Below are 27,590 nucleotides of genomic sequence, written 5' to 3'. Positions count from 1 at the left end.
AATATAATGACACCTAAGAGCACTTCTAAAGTTTGTGAAGACGAAGGAAAAAAAGAAAGTTTCTGACAATCATGGAAGCCCGTATGGGGTAGGAGGGGGGGGGGGGCTCAGAAATTAAAACTTCTTTGCTTTTAGTACTTTTTTCTTTGAAAAAATGTAAAAACATTTCTTTTCCAGGCATTAATGAATAAGTTATTTCAAATGTCAAATTTTAATATCTCTAATCTGCACTGAAATCGGTTTCTATGGGGAAAAGATGCTGCTAAACCACGGGGAAATATCTGGACCCCCCTCCCTTACAATTTCGCATATGGACGCCCATGCTGACTATTAGAAACGTACCGAGTACTCGGTAACTACTCGGTACTCGGCCAATTTGCCAAGTGCTCGGTACTCGGCCAAATTTTGATCAGGTACTCGGCCAATATCGAGTAGTTGTAAAAAATTGAATACTGTTCAAAGCAGAATTTACAATTAATAAAAAAGTGCAAGTATATAATATACTGCAATCATTTACAATTCAATTTTACAATTCAAATTTAAATTTTGAGAATAATGAAGTTTGTTATGCTTCAATGGAGTAAATCTTTTATTTTAATGCCCATTTATAATGAAACTTATTTATTAAAAATGGGGCAAAAAAGGAAAGTACAGAAAATATGAAATTTTTATATTATTTTTGCTACAAACGAAATTATTTATAAGAAGCATAAAAATATCTTTTCTTAAAAAATAAAGCAACGTTAAAAGCACAAATGTGCAGGAACACTGCAGACACGTGTTTGGCATTACAAGGAATGCTTTTTTCAATACACAAAATATGAGCTTATGGATTTACAGACATACGACAAAAGTCGGATTTTTTTTACATTCATTATCTCACATTTTATGCACTGAAAAAGACATTCCTTGTAATGCAGAAACAGGTGTCTGCAGTGCTCCTCTACATTTGTGTTTTTAGCGTTGCTTCATTTGCTTTCAAAAATTATTTACCTTTGGCGTACTAGAAGTATACAGATTGATATAATTTGTTTTATATAATTCCAACTTGATTAATCCTACTTTTTATTTATTTGTTTATTTTTAGTTTAAAAAATAACTTATTTGTAAAATTATTGACACAAACAAAATCTTTTAAATAATGCGTAATTAAATTTCAACTGGAATTTTGTTTTAAAAACTATTATTGTGACATGGAGGTCTATACTATAACTTCAATGAGTTCAAAATTCGTCACGTATGTGTCGTTGGTTCTTCTTAAAACATAATTGAAACTCGGTACTCGGTAACTCGGTACTCGGCCGAGTACTCGGTACTCGACTACTCGGCCAAAGTGCGACTCGGTACGTCTCTACTGACAATTAAAGAAAAGCTAAAGATTCTCGATGTACTTGAACAACTAAAAAATGCGTCGAAGGAAGCGCGATAATTAGGTGTGAGTGAATCTTCCATATGTACAATTAAAAGCCAAGATGGGGGGGGGTGAAAATCAGTAAAAGTTCGCCGAGTAGTGTCTAAGCGAAATTCAAAAATTATGAAAATGGAAGCTGCTCTTGTATGAGAATTAAAGATACCAGGAAGAGATATAGATGGAAACGTTATGAATTATAACTAGCGAAGTCACTGAATTTAAAAATGTATTAGAATAACGATTCGATCATGCAACATAAATCATCAACATCTTATTTTTTTAAAGTTACAAATATCATTACTGGATCTACTGTACAGTGTTATTATAGTACATCATTTTATTATTACTACATACTGTACGTACCGTATAGTACAGATTTTGTGCATCGTAACAGTATTTTATGTTGATTAAAATAGCTTTTAATTCAAACAAAAATTCAGTTCTTTATGTAAGAAACAGTAATGTAGAGTTAAGGAATGGTTTAAAACAGTTTGAGGTGTTTTTAACAAGTGTCTAAAATAATTAGGTATGTTTATGAAAAATTTTACACATACCCTTTTCCACAACGCAAAATTTCGACTTACGCGAGGGGTCTTGGAACGCATTCCTCCCCTAAGTCGGGATTTGACTGTATACCAAATTCAACACTGTGGTTCTTACCAAGTGTCTTGAAAACGCCGATTTTTTCTCCTATATTTATTTTTAACTACATTCACCTTATCTTTTTCTTTGCATGTTTTATTTATTTATTTGTACAGGTATTCCTCGTATGACACGGTTAGTTCGTTCCGTGTAGTATCGAAACCGTGTTATACGAGACTTTCTTATAAATGGTTTTTTACTCATTTTTTTTTTACCTAATTAATCACGTACATATCATAAATCATGTCAATGTTGTGTACCGTGTTATATCGAAACCATGTTCCGTGTTATATCGAAACCGTGTTATACGAAACCTTGAAATAATGTAAATGAAGGAATGTGTTCCGTGTTACATCGAAACCAATTTATAAGGTACAAATTTTATAATAGATGAAATTTCGGCTCAATAAAACATATAAACGAAAGCTGGCAACCAGAACGTTCAAAGATCCAATGATTTAAAAATAAGAGTTGTTACAAACGATAAAACTTAATCATTTTACATACCTTAAATTAAAACTGTTATGCACAACAAGAAGAAACTTAATCCGCTTTTCTTTCTATACTATCAACAAAACGCATTTTGCGCTTTTCTGTAGAAATAAAGTTCGTCTGAGCAACAGCAACAAAACAAAATTTAAAATTTGCAACTCCAGAGCTGGAATACGCTACCTTGCGGTGATTAACAATACTATAGAAAAAGGTAAAACATTCCATTCCACGTGTTTTCTTTGGGGTAAATTACAGGCTTCAGACAGTTTATGATGTAATGTAATTTTAGAAGAATAAAAAAGAAAGCTTCCCACAAACACGATGAAAAATTACTGTGATTTACTAAGCGTCAAAGCAAGTTATAAGTTACGGCATCAGTTTGTTTTACATCCGCCATTAGACAGTGGCTGCAGCGCCCTTTAGTTTATTGGAGTTGCAAATAAAATAAATAGAATCATTCTCTATTTATTTTATTTCATATTTTGTTTCGACTACATTTTTCATTTATCGTTTGCCAAATTTAGCTTATGTTCAATCCTAATGTTATTTTCTTACAATGCATTGGAAACAAAATAATGTTTACCTTTTTGCTTTTAGAACACTGATGATAAAAATCAAGTACGTAGAAGTTGAAAGTTAATGTTATACGGGGAAACCAAACTTTTGAGCCCAAGACAGACAATTTTTCGTAAAAGTTTCATAAAAACAAAGTAAAAACTTATTACAGTTGTTATCATACATTTTTTAACAGTGTATTGAACAAAAATTGAATTCTTTCATACATACAAATGATGAATACATACAGTGGCTCCCAAAAGTGTTCGTACACTTTGAAATTTTTTAATAAAACCAAAATAACTCGAAACTGAATTCGAATATGAAGTCCAATATTTTTTCACGTCATTCCTATGTCATTCTAAATGCAACCCATTGGTTTTTTCAAAATATTGACGGATCTTCTTTTTGAAATGGGTCAGAAAACGAAAAGACAGAGAAATAACACGCCACAAAAGTCATCGTACGCTCAAATATTTTCGAATAAATTCATGATTAAAATTATCATATGCCATTTTATTAATATTTTGGCATTGTGTTGACCCTTATAAGTCATTTGGCTTTAATTTTTTGTTTATTTATTTCTTAATATTGTGCTTATTACTATAAAATGGCTGGTATTCCTAAAAATCGCAAACACCATTCAAAATTTGAATTTTTTCCCACACTAGCGGTAAATTGGTTTGAAATGTCTCTAATGTAGTTAATTTATTTGTTTGTATAGTAAAGTGCTTGATAAAATGCTTTAAAGAGAAAAATCGGACCGAAAACAAGGTAAGAAAAGGTCAACCGGCAAAGGTGACAAAACATAATCGGAGATTTAAAGTTAATAAATTTATGAAAAATACACATTTGAGTGCTGCAAAAGTTTCTGCAGAGTTAAATGAAACATTTTACATTTAATTTTCACCTAAAATTGTTCGCCAAGTTCTCTGATTAGCTGTATTAAATGGGACCTCTTCCCGCAGAAATTTTCTTGGTCGTGCGAAAAACAGAAAGCTTACGCTTTTCGTCGCAAAATCAATGATAAATAAGCTCAAAACGTTTTAGAATTACGTCTTACTTACAGATAAAAATTAATTAAACATTTTTGATTAAATTGTTGTGTAATTGTAAGTAGAAGAAAAAATTAGGAACTTAATCTTAAGAACTTAGTTGGATCTGTTAATTAGGACGGTGGAGGTGTTCTAGTGTGAGGGTGCATACCAGCATCAGGACTTGGTAGTTCGGAATTTTTTGATGAAATAATGAATCATGCTGTTCCTTTAAATATTATAAAAACCAATTTTGAATTCTTAGTGAAAAATTTGGTTATTGAAAACAACTTTGTTTTTTATCAAGATAACGATAAGAAGCACACGGTTTTCAACGTTTGCGTCTAGTGCCTCGAAAATTGTCCTAAAGTTTAGAAAATACCTCCTCAATCTCCAGGTTTTAATTTAATGTAACGTATTTAGAGATATCTGGAGGCTAGATTACGAAAAAACGGGCTTTAAAACGAAAATAGAGCTTGAAACAGTAAGACTCGAAGTGTGGTTGAACACTTACTCAGAAATTACGCAAAAAAAAAAAAAAAAAAAAAAAAGAAAAAGAATGAAATCTATTCCCAGACGTTTAAAAGGTGTTATGAATACTGTATGATATTCTACTAATTAATAACTTAATCAAAAGTTAGATTATTCAATAATATATAGACATTTTATAAAGTGTACGAAGACTTTTGTGAGATAAAATTTCCGGCACTTTTTGGTTTTTGATTTTTAAAAAATTAAGCTTTAATATTTTTTTTTAAACTTTTCATGTGGTTTTGTTGATAATTGATCATAGATCTTATAATTAAATACCTATTCCGAAATATTAATTCTAACCAATGGATTGGGGCCTATTTCGTTGAAAGTCGAAGGTGTACGAAGACTTTTGGGAGCCACTGTACATGTTTAATTATAATCTGACACATAGGGTGGTTTTGTTAAGGGAAAAAAAAGAAACGAAAACATGCCCAATTATTTTTTTCTTTCCTCAGCGAAACTTTAGGAAGAAAAACCAGCATATTTTATTGTTGACATTTTGGAAGCCGTCTCAATCACTCAGTAGTGCAGCCAGAATTTTTTCGAGGGAGAGTGAGGGGGGGGGGGGGGGTTAGGGATTATAACAAGTCAGAATTTTGTCCTGAGGGGAAGTGGTTATGACAAGCCAAAATGTTTTTTCTGGGGGGGGGGGAGCATAAAACTGTCCATATAAGTATATGTATTAATACTCAAGGATTGTCAATATTTTGTTGAAATAAAATAAATCTTGAAAACATTATGAAATTTTCAATTTTGAAATTTTTTTACGTGTTTTCACATTTTCTCTCTATTGCAGAGTGCTACAAAAACCTAGGTCTGAACAGTGCCAAGAAAATATACAAGTGTCAATTAAGTGCCTCATCTGCCGCAAAGAGGGAGACTGGTCCGTACAATATTAGGACCGGCAGTAAGAAAGGTGGGTCGTAGTTCTCAACCTTTTTCGTATTTAACGATAGTTACTATTTAGATAATTAAAAGTTTGGTCACTGGTTTTGGTTAGTGAAACGGCAATATGCATGTATTTCGTATCTGCTATTTCGTAAGTTGCCTCAATCTAAAAGTTTTTTCACACTGAAAAAAAACCCAGCTAGTTGTTGGAATACAAAAGTTTTTAATTCTTCAGTGCAATTTCTTGCCTTGACATCGTTTTCTTTAAGAATTTTTAATCTTATTTTTGCAAACGACTCAAATAGGAGTTTAAAAGTATATTTTTATGGGATTTTTTTTCTTATGTGTTGCATTACTTATTCTGTTTCCGGATAGAAATTTCTGCATCAACTTTTATATGAATGGATAATAGTTTTAAAAGTGTTTCTTAATTTCTGACATAAACTCGCAAAAATTACTACGTGAATCGACTTTCGAAAAAAAAATTCGTTAGACAGATTTTGTAATGTTTGATTAGATTACTTTTGTTACTGTTTGTTGACTGAAGCTGTTCTTACGTGTTTTTGTAGTCCTGTTTCTGAGCAATGATTGAAAAGAACGTTAATATTCACACAAAATCCTCATTCATATAATACGGAAATATAAGTTCGTTGCTTGAGGCACCTGGGGCCCTGCCCCTTATCCTCTGGTGTGGTATGTTGAAAGTTCCCCGGTTGGGGACATGGCTTTATTTTGGCGCAGAAGATGGTTGCGTGGATGTACGAGAGATGTGGCTTCCTCTAACGGGAGTACCATAATCCGAAGGCTCTTTAAAGTAAATTTCAACTGAAGTTCTTCTTTTTTTAAATAAGTTTAAGGGTTTTTTTTTTCGCTTCCTACATATTTTTTAAGTTTTATACTTTTTTCCCCCGTGGGGGATTTCTAGGCTAGATTCATTCATATAATAGCAGATGAGAGAGTAACGCACGTGTTTCAACAATGAAACTCACGCCTCGGCATGATAATTTGATAATCTGTTTTGGTAATTTTCAACATGCAGGGAAAGACTTTATTATGACGAGACTGAAAGGATCCGGTAACTTAACTGCTTTACTGGTAAGACTGTCATTTCAGGGGAATGAAGAAACGAAAAAGTGGTCAACAATGAACGCTATCTACTGGAGCTTAGGGGTAATCCACTAGAGTTAGGGTTAAAATTTCAACTATCAAAATATCACCAAACTGCTTCGTTCAAATGTAGAATCAATCTTCACCCGTCATATCTTGACGGGCGATTTTCTGGTGTTGAAATAGTGTTTCCTGGAGTGACTAAAACAATTTTAACAAAGATGAAATAAGCATATCAAAAAGTTTTGTTTCTTCAACAGCCTGACACGAACGCAAAATTTTGATTAAATGTCTCACAAACGCTAGACGGTTTCAACCATCTTCAGTCTTTTGACGTTTTAAGTTCTGCCCTTCCAGGGCGGTCATTCCAAGCTCGTCAGCTTGCGAGATCGAGATTCTCGCTCACGTGATCGGTTGTGACGTAGAAATGTCGTAAAGTAGCATTTTTATCTACTCGAAAGTAACTTGCGGCTAGGTTCGAGTAGATTAGAGTACTACTTTGCGACATTTCTACGTCACAACCGATCACGTGAGCGAGAATCTCGATCTCGCAAGCTGACGAGCTTGGAATGACCGCCCTGAAGTATGTTGATGTTATTACCCCATGCAAATATGACAGATGAAAGTTCGAGCGCTCCTCCTCTTTTGTTTTTCGTCTATTTTTACAATTCTTTCACTGGCAGTTTTGCGCGTGCAATGCCTGCTTATAGAAAATGATTCTTGTCCTGCAATATTACTTGTAAAGACCTCAAGCAATACTATGTGATCAAACCTGGAGGAGACATTATAAGCGTTATACGTTGATACAGTAGAAGACCATTATAAAGCACACGTTGGGACCAGAGTTTTTGCGTTATACAGGTTTTGGCGTTATATAGGTCATTTCACAAACTTTTTAAACTAATATCTAAAATATATCTGTATATTAGCACTTCAGCATGAGTTTCATCTATATTGAGTATTAAAGCACTAATTATATAATTAGTTATTCATACATAAATATGTTTCTTTATTACAAGAAAGTGAACTATCCTGCACTTCTGCTAGCTTCATGGCATTTCATCTGCTAGCTTCTAATAGCTGCATTTTCAAGAACCATCTGGTATTTTCATTTTACTGTGAATGCTAATTTTCATTTAAAAGCTTTGAATTAAAATTAAAAGATTAAAAACTGTTTCAAAATTTAATTTTCCTAACAATTTTTTTGTTTGCAAGGCAAAACAGAGGGAGTTTTTAAACTCCAAAACTTATTGTTTATTTCTGAAAAGTTGTGCGGTTTATAGAGAGTTGCGTTATACAGGTCGGCGTTATAAAAGTATTCTACTGTAACCCATCAAACGAAATTTGTATTCTAACGAATTTTCTTTGATTTACAGGATGGTCGCCAGCTCTTCGTTTAGGTCCGCATAAACCATATTTCCAAGTTGACTTCCTGCGAACTACCAGGGTGTCGAAGCTGGAATTCATGAAAGTTGACGACACCAGGATGGTCACCAAGTATCGGCTACAGTACAGTCACACCGGCTCTGACTGGTTATATGCCAATGAGGTAAGTTCGAATCCTATTATTATTGATTTTTTTTTTTTTAATTTTATTGTTAAAATTTTTTCAGAAGACTGCTTTTACCTCATGAGGATAAAACAATGAAAAATACGAGTAATTACCAGAAAATTACAAGGGGAAAAATCGTTAATAGTTTTGATTTCACTTGGTTTGAAAAAGAAAAAAGGACTAATATATGTTAACAGATCAATTAGTAATGTTAAAAAACTAATATAATTGTCTGAAATGCCGGTAACTACCCTACGGCATTAGTTCAAATACTTTTTTTTCTTAAGGTGGCCACCTTCGAAACATGCATATGATCCTAGTTTGAACGATATTAAATTAATAATCTCTTAAACTTATTGGAATTGGAGTGAATGTGGTTAAAGAAAAATAAATATTTTTTCAGAAAACGTATCATTACTCAAAGTTCCAAGAATTTAAACCGATAAAAATTGTATAATCTATGCTAGAATTAAAAACTGTACTCCTTCTCTACAGTGAAATTATAGCATGCAATGGCGGTAGGCAAAAAGTCAACTCTTTGAATTCAGTACCACCAGCTCATGATTAAAAAAATAAGGGAAGTGTTTTGAAGAGACCTTAGGGCACCAGCCCCCTTCGGCTCACCTACCTTATGCATAAAGTGAATTAATAAGGAAAACAAAAATAACCTAAGGTACATTAACTTAGGGACAATAACTTAAGTTTGTTTTATGAAGAAAACAAAGATTATCTTAGTGACAATACCAAAAAGACGCTTGCTACTTTTGGCTCACCTACAGTATGCATGAAATGAATTTTCACGAAAATCTCATTTCATAAAGAAAACAAAATAATCTTAGGAACAGTAACATAGTGATAACTTATTTTGTTCTTTAACGAAAACAAAAATAACCTTAGGCACATTTCATTAAGGACACTTGCAATCTTTGGCTCACCTATCTTATGCATAAAATGAATTTTCACGATTATCCCTTTTTATAAAGAAAGCAAAAATAACCTTAGGGGCAATAACTTAGGAACAATACCTTATTTTGTTTCATGAATAATCCTACGGACACGTGCCACCTTTGGCTCACCTACCTTGTGAATGAAGTGAAATTTTACGATAATCCCATTTTAAGAAAGAAAACAAAACTAACTCATTATCCTATCTTGAGAATAACCAACGAAGAAAAGATTTTAATGATCTCTAGGCTTGGAGGACTCCTCCAGTACATGATTAGAATAAGAGAGACAGCCCTGTTGGTCCTCTTGCTTTTGGTAAGAACAGGGGACTCTCCGAACTACCCTCTCCAAGTTAATCACTGGCCACTTAAAATGCATTAGATATGAACTGTTTCACAAGATGTACTCCATGTGCACTAAACGCAACCCTAATTCGCAACTACAGTAAACTATAGGGGGCGCTGCAGCCACTGTTTAATGGCGGATAAAAACGGTAAAACAAACACATGCCGTAACTTGTAACTTGCTTTGACGCTTAGTGAAGGGCAGTAATTTTTCATCGTGCTTGTGGGAAGTTTTTTTTTTTTTTCTTTTTTTATTCTTCTAAAATTACATTACACCGCAAACTGTCTGAAGCCTGTAATTTACCCCAACGAAAACACGTGGAATAGAATATTTTACCTTTTTCTTTAGTATTGTTAATCACCGCAAGGTAGCGTATTCGAGCTCTGCAGTTGCGCTCTGCAATAGCTTGTATGGATGAGTTTTGGTGAACAGGAGATATTAAATGCTCTCTTCCTGCTGTAGACTCTGTGAGGTCTTGCGCATACTAGGCAGGTTAGATTCAAAGATGTTATTAAAATGAGGCTAGATTTGAATGAGCAGTGTGAGATGTATAAATGTTATAATTAAACATTCTCAGTACAGTTTTAAATTTTCTTCATTTTTCCAACAGGTGACTGAACTCGTTTACAAGAAAACTAGTGCATTCGACGAGCTTGAGAAGCCAATTCAGACAAGATTCGTCAGGGTTATCGTGGAAGAGGCCGAGAAAGGAGAAGAGAATGCTATGTACATTGGGCTGAAGATGGAAATGTATGGCTGCTATATTGGCGAAAAATCGCCATCAGGTAATACGTCATTTTTATTCGGAACTAGCGCGGTACCCGCACGGCTTTGCTCGTAGTAGAAAATTAAGAGGTCATTTGGTTAGCTTGTATATTTACAAATAATGGATGATGAATTTCTTGCCAATTTGCTATGTTTATTTGGTCGCCCAAGTTCCACGTTATGATAGTTTTCTCGTCCACCACGTTATGGTAATTTGCGTTCGTCCACGTTATGATAATTTGCTCGGTAAAATTTTCTTAAAATTGGAATAGGAAAAGAACAAAATCAAATTTTCGAAAAACCGCTTTGAGGTGCACATCCCCGTGCTATAAACTAATTGGGTACCAAATTTCATGAAAATCAACCTAACGGTCTAGGCGCTATGCTTGTCACAGACATCCAGACATCTAGACAGAGATCCAGACTTTCAGCTTTAATTAATATTAATAAAGATATAAAGATAAAAGCAAGCAGTTGCTTGAATACGAAAAATCTTCTTGGACGTTCATTTTATGTCGGTTGGGTGGCATAGCGTATTAGCGCTGGCAACAAACGCCTTTGGTCACGGAATCAGAACCCGCGGGTCAAGTGTTCTATCGGAGGATTTAAGAGATACGGAAAAAAGTCACCACCCATTTAGAATGAAAAATTCCTTAAGTGCCTATTTGGATCAGGCATTCACGGCTTAATTAAAACTCCAGTTCAATTTTGTATCGTGAGAGCCCATATGCCTCCATCTATGTGAGTAACTGAGTGTTAAAATTCTCTAGTACTTGAGTGAAAGTAAGAGGGGACATGCTCTAGTCATTTAAGTTTATTAAAAAAGAGGACATGTATGGTCAAATTTCTGCACAGACGGCAAGACCAGGAACAATTGTTTTCGGCTTTTCAAATCCAAACCCAATCTTGAAACCAGGAAAAAAATACTACTTTAGCAAGGCTGTAGGCATTTTAAATAGTTTACCAGAGGCTGTTGTTACTTGCACTGGAGTAAATAGTTTTGAAAGCGCTCTTGATCTTCCCCCCAGAGCCCACACACTTGCATTGTGTTGAGGCGTTCAGAGCCGATTAACGACTTGATTAAGTGGATCAAGTCATTCATCGACTTGATCCACTTTAGCTCTGAACGCCTCATATAATGAATGTAGACAATGGGGTTATTTCCTTCAGTCAAAAGTAGTTCTTTTAGTCACTGAAGTTGATAGAATAAGCAAAAAAAATGATAATAATAATAATAACATGGACCCATAAAAATACTTTCATTTTCTCAACAATTATTTTTTAACTAATTTTTTTAAATGCTCGATTTTCAAACAGGGCTTGGTCCTGATGACGTCACAAATGATGCACTTTGTGCCGTATATTTCTACAGCGTTTCCACGTTATGATAATCAAGAAGCGAATTAAAATTGCGCTCTACAATTGCTATTAACCGTATCGTTGCCAATACGCGTGTGTAAAGATGTAAATTAAATATTTTGTTATGTGAAAGGCATTTCATCATTTGTGATGTCATCGGCAGAACCGTAATCAAAGAAAACGCACCGAATTTAAGTATTTTTTTCAAAATATTAAACTTAACCAAATTGCTTTAAAAAATGGTCAGATCCTATCTTTTTAAGCATGCTCTTTCCGAAAAAAATGCTTTTAAAATTTTGGAAACGACCCCATTTGAAAGTTATTGTAAACAATTTTAAGACTGACTTAAATAATGTTTTCCTTTTTCTTTCAGTTCAATGTGCGAAACATGACCCTACATGGTATTCCGACGATAAAAGTGAGTATTGCTTATACATGTACCACTTTTTTTAATGACAGCATAAAATCCTGAAAAAAAAAAAAGAAAAACCTTAATAGAGGAGAGCGCTGACAATCAACGCTCTCCTGTATGTAAGGATATATATCCCGTATATCTGCATCATCCCTAGTTCGAATCATTTAAGTTCGCGTACTTGACAAGCACAAGGTCAAAGAAAAAAGAAACTCACTAACCAGGGAATTTCACGAATACGGTAATAGAGAATAACCTTGAAGCCATGGATGTTGCATTAACTAAACACACAATGAGAAACCGACTCCATGGGCAACCGAACCCTTGTCGTACCGTGATAGGTTGCAAGCTTCGCTTTTACCCGTTTACTCCAAGTTTCGCCCTATCAATAGGGCCGTTTCCATGGACACATTCGACCCCGGAAAAACCTGCTTTTCATCGCATCCGGTTATATGTGGAATCTTTCAACTCCTGCTAGCTTCTGGAATGAAAGCAGGTGAAAGCGGAGTTTTTATCCAGAATGCATTACGCGAAAGAAGTTCGTCTACCAGCCGCTAAGGATGCTGGGTAAAATCCGCTTTCTCTTTTTACATGGAAACGGGAATTTTTCAATCGGTTTTTTGCGGAGCCAGAGCGGGGATTTACCGGGCCGAAATTTTGCGCCATTAGCAGCGTTCAGAACACACTTTTCAAAAGCGTGTTGTGAACGCGGCTAATGGCGCACAGCGGCTTTTGCTGCGGAGTTGAGCATCTAGTAATACTACATCTATGGTGTAAACACCCTTTTAATTGCTATTTATTTAGTTTTTTTTTTTTTTTTTTTCATCACTGCACTGTCGTATGGTTTCCTGGTAAATAAAGAAGGATTTGTTCCAGGTGAAAATATTATATACCTTCAGAGTATTTTTATTTGTAAAAACGAGTGAAACTCCTATTTCTAATGCAGAAAATGTATATGCTTAAATAAAATTCATCAATTAATTGGCAGATTAAAAAAATATTGTGCGCATTTAGTTTTCTTCCACAACTTTATTCAAGTTGTTATAAATTCTATACTATTGATATTGATTTTCCCCGTGCTTGCAAGTCCTTATTCACCTATGCAATGCTTTCGATTTTACGCGCTCTGTCATAAAATGTGAGAGAGAGTATATGATTGGATATTTGAACTGTTCTGTTATTTGTAGCTCAATTAATCGATGCTCTACTTGAAGTGTAGTTACGGTCAAATACAATGTAAGGCAAACTTAAACATTTGTCAAAAAAAAAAAAAGCAATAATAATTATTCCTGAATTGCTTTAATATAAGTTCCTGTCTCTGCTTTACAAGACATTTGATTTCGCTTTTCATTGCAGATAAATATGGAAGACACTTTTCAGTGGATTCAGGAAGGGATATTGTTTATTTCTGCGATCTTGAATATGATATGGAGTAAGTGATCTACTTTGATTTTTGAAATTAATTTTTAAAATGAGTATTTTATTCTGTTTCAGGAGGTAACAGCATTAAAAGTTACGCATTTATCTCTTTTTGTGGAAGAAATGATATTAGTATTTGAGGGGAGGGGGGGGTCTTTTTTATCATGTAATAAATAATTCCTATTACAATTGTTCAAGATTCAGATTCTTAAAAAAGAAGTGTGAATGACAACTATCTAATTTATACTAGTGACTCCTTGACGAAAATTTTAAGTGGTTTGCAAAACAAGGAAAACATTTTTGAACGATATTTTTAAAATATTAACTTAAAATTCTCAGATTCTTTTTTTGGGGGAGTTTTAAAAAATTTTCCGTTTAACAAGTATTTGGACATTGTTCCATATGGCATCTGGCCTTTAAAGAACAACAGATATTTATTCATTTCCAGGTCCATCTGAGACAGAATAGAGCTAAAATGGTTATTTTGCCGCTGCTATCTGCCAAGTGCACAAACTTAGTTAAACGCACACTTTACCTTCACCGTGACATGGCGCGAAAGTTGCCACTTGAAGAACCTGTTACCTTATTTGACCTCAATTTTCTCCTCATGTTGCCAACTAGCTTTGCCTTGAGGATCAAGGAACGCGCACTCTAGTATATATAAACTCCATGCTTTTCATAGCTGCTTATTCTATCGAGGTTCAGTGGATTTCTTCATTTATGTACGAAGAACTTAAATGAACGCTAACGATTGCTAAGGATATTGTTCTAATGAAAACTTGCGGGAAAAGTAAGCAATTCCACCAAACAAATTTTATGGAAAAAAAAAGGTTTGTTTACAGTTTGGCAACTTAGCTTCTACATTCTCTTGCGTTACAATCGCCGCAATTACCAGAAAATGCTTTTTTAAACTCACTAGATTAAAAGTTTTTGCGCATGCTCACACTGCTAGAGTCGATAATAAACCGTAGCTAAGGATTACAGATGGCATTCGCAAACGTACAGGGTCTGTATGGCAGGGCTGCGGAGTCGGAAGGAATATGGCCGACTCCGACTCCAACCCCGGACTTTTTTTAAATTTTTTTAAGTGTATTTTTTCAACTCCCTCTCTTCCTTCAGGGGAAAGGGGAAACCTCTAAACAGAGATTGAAATATTAATTCCTTTATATGAAAATTTCGCATTTTGTTCGCCCAAGACGCTTACAACGTTAGAAATTCAATTTAAAAATCAAATTTTCCAATAGTTACGAGTTAAAAAGTGAGATGACTTAAAAATCCCTTTTAAAAAAAATTGAAAAGGATTACCTGTAATTTGCACCCCCCCCCCTTAATGTCTAACAAATATATATTAATAGTGTGCTTTCAATTTTTGAAAGCTGTAACTTGAGAGAAAAAAGCTTTTTTTCTAAATCCAAGTTCTTGAGAGAGAGTGGTTTGCCTGGGTGATGCATATCTGGTAGATGACACCCAAAGTTAATTTCAGAGTTTATAAAAAATATAAATATTTTACTTCTGAAAATTTTCTTGAATATATTTTAAATTATATTTCATCAATAAAATTTCAACGAAAATATTGCTCATATACATCAGGAGCTAATTTTACACAAAATGCGACGGTATACAAATTTGTACGAATAGCTTTTACTATACCGTTAGTTCTTCGCTAAATTTTTAATTTAAATTTTATTGACTGCTTTAGAACTAACCTTAATATGAAGATTTTAAGATTAACTGCAATTATTGTATGTTGTAATCAAGAAATCATTTACACTTATTTTGTTCCATACTTTTAATGAGAACCAAGCTTATAGAAGTAGTCTTAATAAAGAAAAAAACATTAAATTATTTTATCGGATCTTTTGGATACGTGCTTTCGCTCCAGAACTTCTTTGAATTTGCCGATCACTCTTAAAAATTTCAACCTTAGCTACGGGCTTTGACCTACTATTTTGTTACGTTTCTTACTATTTTATTACTGAGATCGAACAAAACACTATATTTCTATTTTTATTTGAATGCGATTACTTGAAAATGTTAGGCAACAAAACCGTTTGCTGACAGTTGCTATTAGTTAAGTTTAAAAGCAAGCAAACTAGGGGACGGCTACAGAAAGTTAATGGCAGTTATTTTCTCGTTAGTATCTTCTTATACATGTAATCGAACCAATTGGTAGTCAGTTTAAAAAATGCAAGGAGAATCAGTGAAAAGGAAAGAAAAAAAGAAGTCCGGAGTCGGAGTCGGGATGTTTTCTAACAACTCCGACTCCTTTAACCCAAAATCAGTCCGACTCCGATTCTTCGACTTCGACCCCGACTCCACAACCCTGCTGTATAGTAAGTAATGAGACTCATTTTTCCTGATGCGACTGTACCTCCCAAGGCGCTTAAATCGGTTAGGTCGGTGGTAGGGGTTACTAGTGGGACTCACTCCGGTCTGCCCGTCACCTGGTAGTCTTTGTTCGGGCAACAACGTCGTTATAATGTACCTCTATTGCTAACGTCGGTTCCAGCTCCAAAACGCAGAGAATATTTGAGCAGCATTACGCAATTAAGTTTTGTGTGGAACTTGGTAAATCGGCCTCAGAGACTTTAGAGATTTGTAAGCAAGTGTTCGGAGGTAATTGTCTGTCAAAGGCGCATGTGTTCCAAGGCTACAAGTGTTTCAAAGATGACTGGGAGAGCGTCGAGGATGAATCTCAAGCAGGGCGTCCGTCAACCAGAAGAACGGACTCAAATGTGGAACGTGTGCGTGTTGTGCTAAATTCGGATCGCCGGTTAAGTGTGAGATTCATCTTGATAGAATGACAGTTCACAGCATCATCACTGAAAACTTGAGAAATGCTGGAAACACCTGCTTCATCCTCCAAGACTTCCTGGTCAATATAATGGTATCTCTACGCTTCCCTAGCCCGCCAACAGCCACCATTTAGCCCCAGCAGACTTCTTTCGATTCCCGAAGGTGAAAACATCACTAAAAGGGCATCCCTATGGAACATCCCTATGGATGCAGTGAAAGCGCTGGTACAAGACTTTTAAGGGACATTTTGAAAGCAGGCTATTAAGTAAGCCTTCAAAGCTTAGAAGGCTCGCCGGGATAAGTGTGTGCTAAGTCAAGGGTCTTATTTTGAAGAATTTCAGGTGTGAGTATTAATATCTGCAATAAATTCTTAAAACACAGCTCAGTCTCATTACTTTTTATACAGACCCTGTATGTTTAATTTCAGAAGGATTTTTGCATTAAAAATTGTGTTCGTCAACTGAAAGAAGCTGACTGCTTATATATGTAACAAAAATTGGATAAAGATGAATAAGACCTTAGGAATTATTTTATTACTTTAGTTTCACCACATTTTTACAAAAATTCACCTTCACATAACAAATATAACTTACCATTTGAAACCTAAATCATATGATATATATTTATTTGTTCTTAAAAATTATATTTTGAGATTTAAATGTAATGCAAAAAATAAATATTTTCTTCGTATTTTGTTTTTCAGAAATCTTGTGTGTTTCTCATCAACAGACGCAGGATCGTCCTGGAGAAGTAAGTTTTGAAGTTTGAAACGAAATATCTGTTTTGTTAAGAGTAAGAAATCACGATAATATTTAAGGGAAAGTGGTCAAATTCTGTGCATTCGGGTAATTCTGCGTGCTTCTGTTCCTCTGCCGCCAATAATACCCTTAACCGTGTACATTTTTAGGGTAGCTTGAAAGCTTATTGCGGAAAAAAAAAACGGCATTATATTATACTTGTTAGTTTTATCTTGGTATCGGACAATATTCTCGCTTTTTGTTTCTTATAACACTCTTCTTGTTAAAATTAAATATAACTACAGAAACTCGAAAGTTTCTTTAGTTGAAAAAAGTCTGTCTTAGCGGATAACTCTGCGCAACCCTTGTGATGTAATTCTGCAGAGCAACAATTTGCAAGATATTTAAATGTTACTAGCATTAAAATATTTTAATCTCAGGTTTCATATTTTTATAATGTAATCATTAATTAATATAGCATACATTCTCAAAAATTGCCTATGATGGACATTTAAACCACAACTTGGTTCCACGATAGTTCTTTCCTCCTAAGTTAATCTTTCTAAGCTGAGAGGGGGGGAGGAGGAGATGAGGCGACATGCCAACGAAATCCTATCTGAAAAGACGACGGATGACGAAGGAAAGGAAATCAAGATGGTTAGCGAGGCAAAGTCAGGGAGTCGTTGAACAGAATTCATGCATTCATGCAAAACAAGAAGTTCCGTCTAGAACTAGACGAGCCTACTTTCCCGCATACCCATACTACTTTCTAGTACCTGATCAATATTCTCAAAAATAGCTAAAATCGCAAATTTTTTCAAACATATTTTTTTAAATATTTTAAGCTGATTTCTAGGAATAAAATATTCCTTACTTTTCTTCAAAAAAACGAACAAATAAAATAGCAGCACCCTTTAAACAAAGCAGCTAATACACTTCTTTCCATTAAAAAAATTTTTTAACAGCTTTCAAAACGAAAAAATAATAATAAGTTCATTAAAATAAATACATCATAAAAAAAAATCGTTTCTTTTTCCCTTGTTGCCGAAAATAATTTTTTAAACGAATTAATGCACTTACCAAAATAAAAAAAAACAATAAAATGTCAACTTAAAAAAATAATTTTCATTGTCAAAAAAAAAAATCGTCTGCGCATATTTTTCGAGTTTATTCACCGAAAACTAAATACCTAAATTAAAACTTTAGCGTGAAAATAAAAACAAATCATATCAACAATAATTATTTCACAGTTAAAACCACAGCAGCGGAGTCGGAGTCGGAGTCAATCTCATTTTGGGATAAAAGAGTCGGAGTCGAATATCCAAGAATCGGAGTCAGTCATTTGTCCTCAGTGTATAAATGTTTGCCAAAGCTACGAAGTCAGAGTCGGTGTCAGGTCCCCCTAAATTCTCGGAGTCGGAGTCGGGAGTAGGTCGTCAAGAGCTATTTCCAACAAAGTTTGTTTGAAGTAAATCCGCCTTCAAGTACGGAATCTACATTGACTTTCAGTTTCCCCGTAGGCGCTAATGTTAAGGGATTTGAACTGTTCAAAATTGAACGGAAAATTGTTCAAATCAAAAAGATATCTTATATACAAGTTTTTTATCAAAAGCTTTTTCCTACAAAGTTTGTTTGAAGCAAATTCGCCTCAAAGTTCGGAATTGCTTTGAATTTCCCCGTAGGCGCTAACGTTAAGTTTTTTTGAACTGTTCAAAATTGAACAAAAAATAGTTCAAATCAAAAAGTGAAATATGGGAATGAGGTGTCCTCGCCGAGATCTTTCGAACAAAAAAAAGTTTGTTCGAATCGGACTATTCATTCAAAAGTTATTAGGGGGGACAGACAGACAGACCGACAGACAGACAGACAGACCGACAGACAGACAGACCGACAGACATTTTTCCCCATCTCAATACCCTACTTTCCAATTTTTAATTTTTCAATATTTATTTAATTATTTTTGACTTTTTTTTGTTTTTCACGATATTTTTAAGATGCATTAAGCCTTCTTTCATGCTTTTTTCTTCTTTTTCTGACTTTTACTGGGAAAGTAGGCTAAAAACAGCCGCTCATGGAAAATTATAATTTCAAAAAAGAAATCCTTAGAAATTTAAAACATTCGAGTTACTTATTTCACGGTTTTTTATCCGCATTAAGCCATAATAACGTAATTTAAAAAAAAAACTTTTTACTTATTTACCAACGTTATAAGAGCACGAATTTCAACCTTCGCATGTAGTAAATAAAGTTTTTATGTTCTCCTGAAAAGTAGTGAAAATTTGACGCGTCAATCAGGCTTTGATCGAGGTACAGATATTTATTGGAAGACGCCCAATTTGATGGCTAATTTATGTGACAAAAGGCAATAATATGACGGGTTATTTTCTAGTTGAAAATAAAAAGAAAAAAAAAAACAGAAATCATGACCAAAAACGGCTACATATGCTTGGGTTTTACAAACTAATTTAAATTCTTAAACGAAGTGCCCAATTTTACCAATAATTCGGAGACTGTGATGGGAACTACTTCCTTTAAATGATCTCAGCTAATTTTTCCGAAGTCAAGAAATGTTGCAGTCAATTATAGATGCCGAGTTTGTTTTTTCCAAAGTGATCAACAGGGATTGAAATTATTCAACAGCATTGAACTTTTGATTCTTTCAATAGTTTTTAACACTTTTCCATGCGTACTTGGAAAAACAATTATCTTAATGGAATATTTTTTGCACATCTTTGGATTGCTTACAACTTAGATTATAGAAAAATAGTTATAGATAACGTAAAATAATATTTTCTAAAGTTGTCGACTTTTAAAAATAAGAAAATAAAATCAAAATCTAACGGTTTTTTTTTTTTGATCAAAGAGGCATTTTGGTTGCTAATCAGCATTTTTATGAGGCAACTTTCAGGACAGTATTGCCAGTAGCTTAATCAGACCTTGGCATGGGGGAAGTCGCATGTAGTTTAGTGGCTAGGATCAGAAGCTTTGCGCAGAGGCAGTGTCATAGCCAATGAGGTTCTACCGAGGCGTGACTATTGCTAGTTGAAAGGCTAGGATCAGAGACTACTTTGGGGAGATGAATTCAGTGACTGTGCCCGGAAGCCGCATATAAACAACCTTTACTTTGCTACAGACCATGTAAAAATTTAGAAACTGTTGATTGGCTACCACGTAAAAATGTTATCCACCTCCTTTATAGCTTGCTTTGCAAGCTCTATTCACTTTTTAATTTCAAAACAAGACTTGCTGTACATTATTCGAAAGGGGAGGGGGAGTAAAAAAATTCAAACCTGAATTCAGAACTTCTGAGGAACGAAATTTGTTCACATTTGCGTTGGCTGTCTAATCAGGACAGTGGCGTAGCTAGACCCGACTTTCGGGGAGGGTTACTTCTTATATCCCTATATATATATATATATATATATATATATATATATATATATATATATATATATATATATATATATATATATATATAAAATATATATATATATATATATATATATATATATATATATATAAAATATATATATATATATATACACATATATAATATATATATATATATATGTATTATCGCTTGGAATTTTTTCCTTTTCTTCTTTTTTTTTTCTTTCTCTTCTCTCTTCTTTTTCTCTTTTTTTTTGAGACTAACTTTTCGGGGGGGGTTTTGTCCCCAAAACCCCCCCCCTTAGCTACGCCCCTGAATCAGGAGTCTCAACTCTATTACTGTCCACCTCTGGCAAGTTGAGCTCCGCTGCCCAACCGATTAAACGATTCCATTTTTTGAAATAGGGGTGAGGAAAAACGGCTTAAGAACTTGCAGATTTAGTGTTATTGCCCATTTGGCGAACAATATAATCCAGGTAAGATGAAGCAAGCAGTGCAGGAATTTCTCGCCAATAAAAGTGTTGTAATGGTAGCCCAACTCTGCGCCTGGCAATTCCTCTTCTTACTGATTGCTCTCTCTTGAAAGAAATGGACTTGCTCAAGGTCATAGCTCAACTTCTTAGAGGTGGACAGTACACGGTCCCTAGCTGAGTAAAGGTTATTGATATGCGTCCGGGCTCCCTCTTTAAAAGGGGCGCCGAAATTGAACAAAATCCAACAAATGGATGCTTCACTTGCCAGATCAATTAACTCCTAAGTGATTAAGAAGATAGTATTATCTATAGGAGTGAATGGGTCCTTGTGTTACATTTTCTGCCTTCGCAGGATCAGAAATGTACTAAACCAAAAGTTTAATATAAATTCACATTCTAAGCATCGATTAAGCAGTATTAAAGCAGAAACGAGGATTTTTTTAAAAAGTGGAGTTAATCGATTTGGGGCAACTGAGGCATCCAAATGTCTTAACGATGTAACTTTGAGACAACAAACTGCACCTGACTTTCTAATCTTCTAATCTATGTTTTCCTAATTTTCAAGTACTGCCGAGAAGTGTCGGTGGTGTGCTTGGCTGGGACAAGAAGTCGGGACGGACGTATGCGTTCGACAAGAGGAACCGAGCGCACCTTGCCAGCGATGACGGCGTCACGTGGATAGCGGTGGATGACGCAGAGGTCAACAACACGGTTATCAAGAAGACTTTCTCCAGGAGTCAGCCGGTCCCGGCTTTCACATCGGAAGACATCGAAATGCTGGAAACGAAGACGGGTCGGTGGGAAGGTAAGAACCAGGGAGGTAGAAGGGAGGAGATAAACCTCTCCTATTTAGAAGTGGCAACAATTTTTCACTTTTTCTAGAGGGCGCTGTCGGCGAACGGCTTCCAACAACCGCAGCAGATCAATGTAAATGATGCTAAGTTTCTCATTTTTTAGAGGCACCTATTAAAGCAAAAAAAGTAAGAAACTACTGGAAATTGGTTGCAATAAGGGGGTAATATAGTGGACGATGTACGGCTCTGGTCCATAGGAAGTTAGCGCAGTATTTTGATTGAAAAATTCATTTTATTTTTCATTACCAACTTGCCGAATTTGTCTGCTATTAATATTGCTCTGTGCGATGTTTTATTTATTGCGAGTTGGAATTTTTCTATTCCTGTAAATGACGGGTGGAGAATGTAGTAGAATTAATTACGTTTATATTTTTTTTCAATTAGTTGCAAATTTGGTGACATATTTTGAAAATTAGTTCAAGTGGAATAATTTTTTGCTTTCGCGATTTTTGAAAGACAAAAATAAATGTTAATGTTTTATTTACTATAAATACTCCGTGTTAAGAACAGATTCCGGTAAACAATGGCGGAAAAAGTATAAAATGCCAGTATTCTGCTGGAAGGAGTTCTGCAGAATCCTTGCGTATAGTGCATTGCAGGTAAAGTAGTGAAATCTGGGACAAAGGGAAATAGTTAAGATAACTTACGTTTTTCAAAATGTACACATTGGAAATTTGTTTTGAAAATCACAGTACACAAAGAGCGAACAAAGTATTTTATAATAAAACTTCCATCGAAACATTTTTTTTTTTTGTTTTTGGCAATAAATTCGTACCTTCAAAAAAAAAAAGTGGAAAATCCCCCCCCCCCTTTTTTTAATGGAATAAAGTGAAAAATAAAACAATTTTCTATTTGATTTTCACAAATGGTTTTGATAAAATGAAGGAATAAATGAGTAAATAACGGAACAATGAACAAATAAATAAGTTATCTTATTAATATAGGGGTGAAAAAAATAGTGAACGAATAAGAGAATAAGTGACGGGATGAATAAATAAATTAATTAATAAGTGAAGGAAAGTAAAATATAAATATTTCATCAATATACTCATAATAATTTCATGATTTTTTTTTTTAACAGCAACTTTTGATGGTTTGATGTATGAAGGAAAACCAGATCCAAAGGCAAGATGGAGCAGATGTTGCAAAATGACCTAATAAAACGTGGAGGTTTTCGAACAACACTTTGTTGCTTTTATACAGGAGAGCACATCGTCTTAAACTAGAACACTTTTTAGAGATTCGAAAGGAACTCACTTAAATAGCGATACTTTTAACCATCATCAAGACTACATCCAGAACAATCGACGACTCCTTTGTGTCAAAATGAAAAAAGAACAAAATTAGAAACTATTTTTGGAGTTCAATTAATTTTTGTGTTTTTCAACGTATATTTATTTATTGAACACACGAACAAAAATTAACTAATCTAATGCTGATAATTATTTTTTTGTTGTTATAATAAAAATTGTATTACACAATTAATAATATTATACAGATTTTACCTAGATGTTACAAATTATTGTACAAATACTGTAAATAAAATTCTTTAGAAGTATTTCACATGCTTTTGTTTCAAATACTTGCGGAATCTGCAAAAATGCGAGACAAAACGAATTGAAAAAATAAGGTAAAGTACCCTAAATCTGATACCCCCCTCCCCTCAAATCCATTTCCTAAAACTGACATAAAAAATAAAAGAAAAAAAACTAATATTTAAAGCATTAATAATTTTCAAAAATAATTTAGAATGAGGTTTTTTTTTACCAAAAGAAGAAAAAAAAACGCTTTGTCATAATCACACTTCTTAAGCATTGTTTTAGAAAAAAAGCAATGATTTAAATATTTGTTTTATTTAAACCATTTGTGGGATTTATTTTCATTTGTGAGTTTTCTAACTTACTTTCAGAATGTTTTAGAAGAAAGACATCTATTCATGCTAAAATAAAATTTTGTGCTATATTTTTAGTACACCAAGTCTCTCATGCAAAATCTGAGCAGACTTCTTAAATCAGATAATGTGTACTTTCATCATATACAGTGGACTCTCTCTATTCTGAACACTCATGGGACAAATTTTATCATACTGCGTATGGCTAACTTAAAGAAAGTTTTAATGTAGCAATCGATTTTTTTTTCGTTGAAATGGATGTCCGTTTTTCGTAGTATAAGCTATTCAGAGTGAATAATATGGAAAAACCCATATTGGACTTGCACTCGAAGAAATTGGGGGCGTCCGTTAAGGGAGGCTTTACATAAATTTTGTTTTGTCATTTAATAACCATACTTTTTTATTTAGGCTTCAGTTATTTAATTATTACTATAGTTACCTTTTAGATAACCCATGAAGAAATTTATTTTGTAACTCTGTGTCAACTGTCAGGTTTTTGGAGAACCACCTATTTGTTCTTTCTTCATCGTATACTTAACAATGTATTTAGAAAGTATTTCCACTATGATATTCGTTTTAAAGATATTTGGAAAAAATTGAAATATTATTCAATCATATTGCTCACAATTCGCGATAGGGTGAGCTAACTATAGGGGTAAGACTATAAACTATAGGGGGCACAGTAGCCACTGTCAAATGGGGGATGAAAAAGGTAAAACAACCAAATGCCGTAACTTATAACTTGCTTAGACGCTTAGTGAATGACAATCATTTTTCATCGTGTTTGTGGGAAGCTTTCTTTTCTGTTCTTCTGAAATTACATTACATCATAAACTGTCAGACGCCTGTAATTTACCTTAAAGAAATTACGTGGAATGGAATGTGTTACCTTTTTCTTTAGTATTGTTAATCACCGCAAGGTAGCGTATTCGAGCTCTGGAGCTTTGAATAGTGGTATATCTCAAAAAAAATAAATAAATAAATAAATAAATAAATAAAACCTTGTAAAAAACGAAGATTTTTGTAATACTGCTTGCGCAAAACGTTCATGAGCTTTTGTTTCTGGTTAATTTTTGTATTCCAAATTGTACGTAACGAAAGTACTAAAATCTTTCTTCTCAAGTATGGGATGTTAAAGATATGACACAATTGATTGCGCTGTCTATTAAGGTGGTTCAAAAATACATGTAAAGAAAAACGTTTCTCCTACATAACAGGACACCCCTCAATATTTTTAGACTTGTGGATAGCAATATACTGGAAGAATTTTAACATCCAATTTCAACTGAAAGAGGGTGCTTAATCCCCTCCCCCAAACTTCATAAGTATGGGGAGGGGGTTAAAAAATACATTGAACTCAAAAAACAATGCTATATATTATAATATACACAAATAGTATGCATATACATTGCAATAAAATAATTGTTTGCAAAAAAAAAAAAAAAACAGTTGGGAAAGTTAAATGTTTCTAAATTTGTGACATTTTCTATGGTACGGCAATGTTAAATTGAGGGGTCATTGAGCACCCTCTTAAAATTTGAGTAAGAAGCTAAAACTTTTACAGTATAATACTATCAGTAAGTCTAAAAAAAGATAGGGGGTGTCCTGGAGTCTAGCTAAAATAAAAGGTTTTTTGAACCACCTTACTGTCTATACTTCACTGCGCACTCGTTAGTTAAGTTAATGACAGTATTGGGATTAGAAAAGGCAATTAATTAAGATTTAAAATTATTTTTTCCTCCTATACTTTTGAGATATGCTACTACAGTGGGGCCGCCACTTATATGAATCACGTTTGTTCTAAACAGTTATCTTTACTAATAATAAAGCTGAAAATCCCTCTGTATGTCCGGATCTCTGTCTGTCAGGATCTCTGTGACGCGCATAGAGCCTAGTCCGTTCGGTCGATTTTCATGAAATTCGGTACAAAGTTAGTTTGTAGTATGGGGGTGTGGACCTCGAAGCGATTTTTCGAAAATTCGATGTGGTTCTTTTTCTATTCCAATTTTAAGAACAAAATTCTCATAAGATGGACGAGTATATTACGAAATTATCATAACGTGGAACCGTAACATGAGCACAAGCCAATTGGCGAGAAAATTCACGATACATTTGTAAATATACAGGCGAACCAAAAGATATTTTAATTTTTCTATTACGGGCAAAGCCGTGCGGGTACCACTAGTGATTCTATAAAGCGGCTGATTCAATAAAGCGGTGAATTCAGTAAAGCTGATATTGTTCCGTTTTTGATTCAATTAACCACTGATTCAATTAACCGCCGTCTACTGTAATTTTATCATTGTGTTACAAGAGTTAGGAGCGATACTATTACAAATCATTTTAGTGCAAAAAGTGTTAAAATCATTTAATATATTAAAAGTTTTGAAAAATAAAGTTAATGCATTGCCGTTCACAATGTCCTTTAGTGAAAATTTAATGCTGCCTAAAAATTATTCGCATCACTTGTGTATACTTTGTGCATCTGGCATCCTTGTTCTTAATCGTATTGCTTCGTACAGAGGGAGACCAGTGAAAAAGGAAATACCAGTTAACTTTTCTACATCAACGACTCTTGCAACATTTCTTTCTATAATCGATTTTCCCGGCTGAAAATAAAAACAAGTCTGTATTAGTTCATTCAAAAATTATAAGCACATAAAGTTGATTTTTATCGGCCTAATAATGACTTATTACTTACTTCACAGTTATCTGGAAACGGCATATTTGGCAGCAAATACGCAAGAGTCTCTAAATGTGTGGGATTGCACTCTTTCAGTTTTTGCACCTTCTCAGTGCACCACGTTGTGACGACGAAAATGTGAGTTGGCACCACTAAAGGCCCTGTTCTTTCATGGGATCTCCTAAAAGATCAATTCATTTCATTTAAGTTTGATTCCACATACATAAATATTTTATCTCTACATACTATGAAATGAAGTCTCCAAAAAGCGTCTGTTTGTTTAAGAGCCATTGTCTGTAAGGATCAGGCAGGTTGTGATTGTTGACATTTTTAATTTTCTTTATTTTTGCAAATGTTGTTCCTTATCATGAATGTAATGTTTGTGCAAAATATGAGCTTTGTCTGCCGTACCGTTTTTGGGAAATTAATTTTTTTAATTTAGGGGGCGTGGCACATTTTTGCGTGTTTTTCAAATTTGCAGATTTTAAAGTTCTTGTTGCTTTAAGCGCCCCTATAATGACATGGATTTTAAAATTCTATACTATTATCTGGTCTTCTTAGATACTATTACAGCTGTCAAATCGGTGTCACTACGAGGGCCACGGCCACAAACTCCGTTTAAAAATGACCGAAAATGAATTTTTTTCTATATTCAAGGCCAATTTTCTCAAAGCGCCTTCATGATGACACCAACATTTTTAGATCATTTTCTAGCCACACTTACATACATCAAAAATATGTATCAAAATCGGCGTCACTATAAGGGCGCCAGCAGATTTTGGAACTTTTATTCGATAAATTTCACAAAAACACAAATATTTAAAATCTAACTACAACTGTCGCCCTCATAGCAGAGATCTGATACTAAATTAGGTTGATAACCAACACGTTTGTCTAACATTTGCACAAAAAAAAATCGGTGTCACTCCTATTATTTTTGGAAATATAATCGTTCCAAGTTAGTACGTTATGGCGTTTTTTTTTAAATTTATTTATTTAATATTTTCACACCCAGATAGTTTTTTTGAACATATTTATTTTTAATTTAAACAAAAATGTGTATCTTTTAACATAAATAGCTTTGGACAGTAAGAGCGTCTTTTTCTTGAATAGAAAATGCCCGTTTTGATATAGGTACAGGCAGATGTATTGTGCATAATATGTCTAGATTATCATACCAATACTCATCTTGTTTTTTCGGCCAAACAAATCTATTTATTCCAATTGTTCTTGACATACATTTGACCTCAACTTTCAAATGGATTTTATACGAAAGATGTATAGAGAGAAGCTCTTACAAACATCT

The 27,590-nt window shown here is 34.0% G+C and overlaps 1 protein-coding gene and 1 pseudogene across 1 annotated transcript in view; both read left to right on the top strand.

The window, feature by feature from the left end:
• LOC129233338 (uncharacterized) overlaps window positions 1-23,119 on the top strand; it is a 76,602-nt gene extending 53,483 nt beyond the window's left edge. The window contains exons 22-29 of the mRNA XM_054867380.1: window positions 5,465-5,584; window positions 8,040-8,212; window positions 10,116-10,290; window positions 12,003-12,047; window positions 13,398-13,473; window positions 16,960-17,006; window positions 21,422-21,661; window positions 22,792-23,119. Coding sequence (XP_054723355.1) covers window positions 5,465-5,584; window positions 8,040-8,212; window positions 10,116-10,290; window positions 12,003-12,047; window positions 13,398-13,473; window positions 16,960-17,006; window positions 21,422-21,661; window positions 22,792-22,868 — 953 coding nt within the window. The 3' untranslated portion in view covers window positions 22,869-23,119. The remainder of the gene's footprint in view (window positions 1-5,464; window positions 5,585-8,039; window positions 8,213-10,115; window positions 10,291-12,002; window positions 12,048-13,397; window positions 13,474-16,959; window positions 17,007-21,421; window positions 21,662-22,791) is intronic.
• On the top strand, window positions 19,975-20,042 carry LOC129233340 (U4 spliceosomal RNA; annotated as a pseudogene).
• Window positions 23,120-27,590: the final 4,471 nt, after the last annotated feature.

The sequence above is a fragment of the Uloborus diversus genome, unplaced genomic scaffold (genome assembly GCF_026930045.1).
Source record: "Uloborus diversus isolate 005 unplaced genomic scaffold, Udiv.v.3.1 scaffold_349, whole genome shotgun sequence".
NCBI classification, from domain to species: Eukaryota; Metazoa; Arthropoda; class Arachnida; order Araneae; family Uloboridae; genus Uloborus; species Uloborus diversus.
Note: the sequence above shows the minus strand (reverse complement) of the source record. Positions and strands in the feature narration are given on the sequence as shown.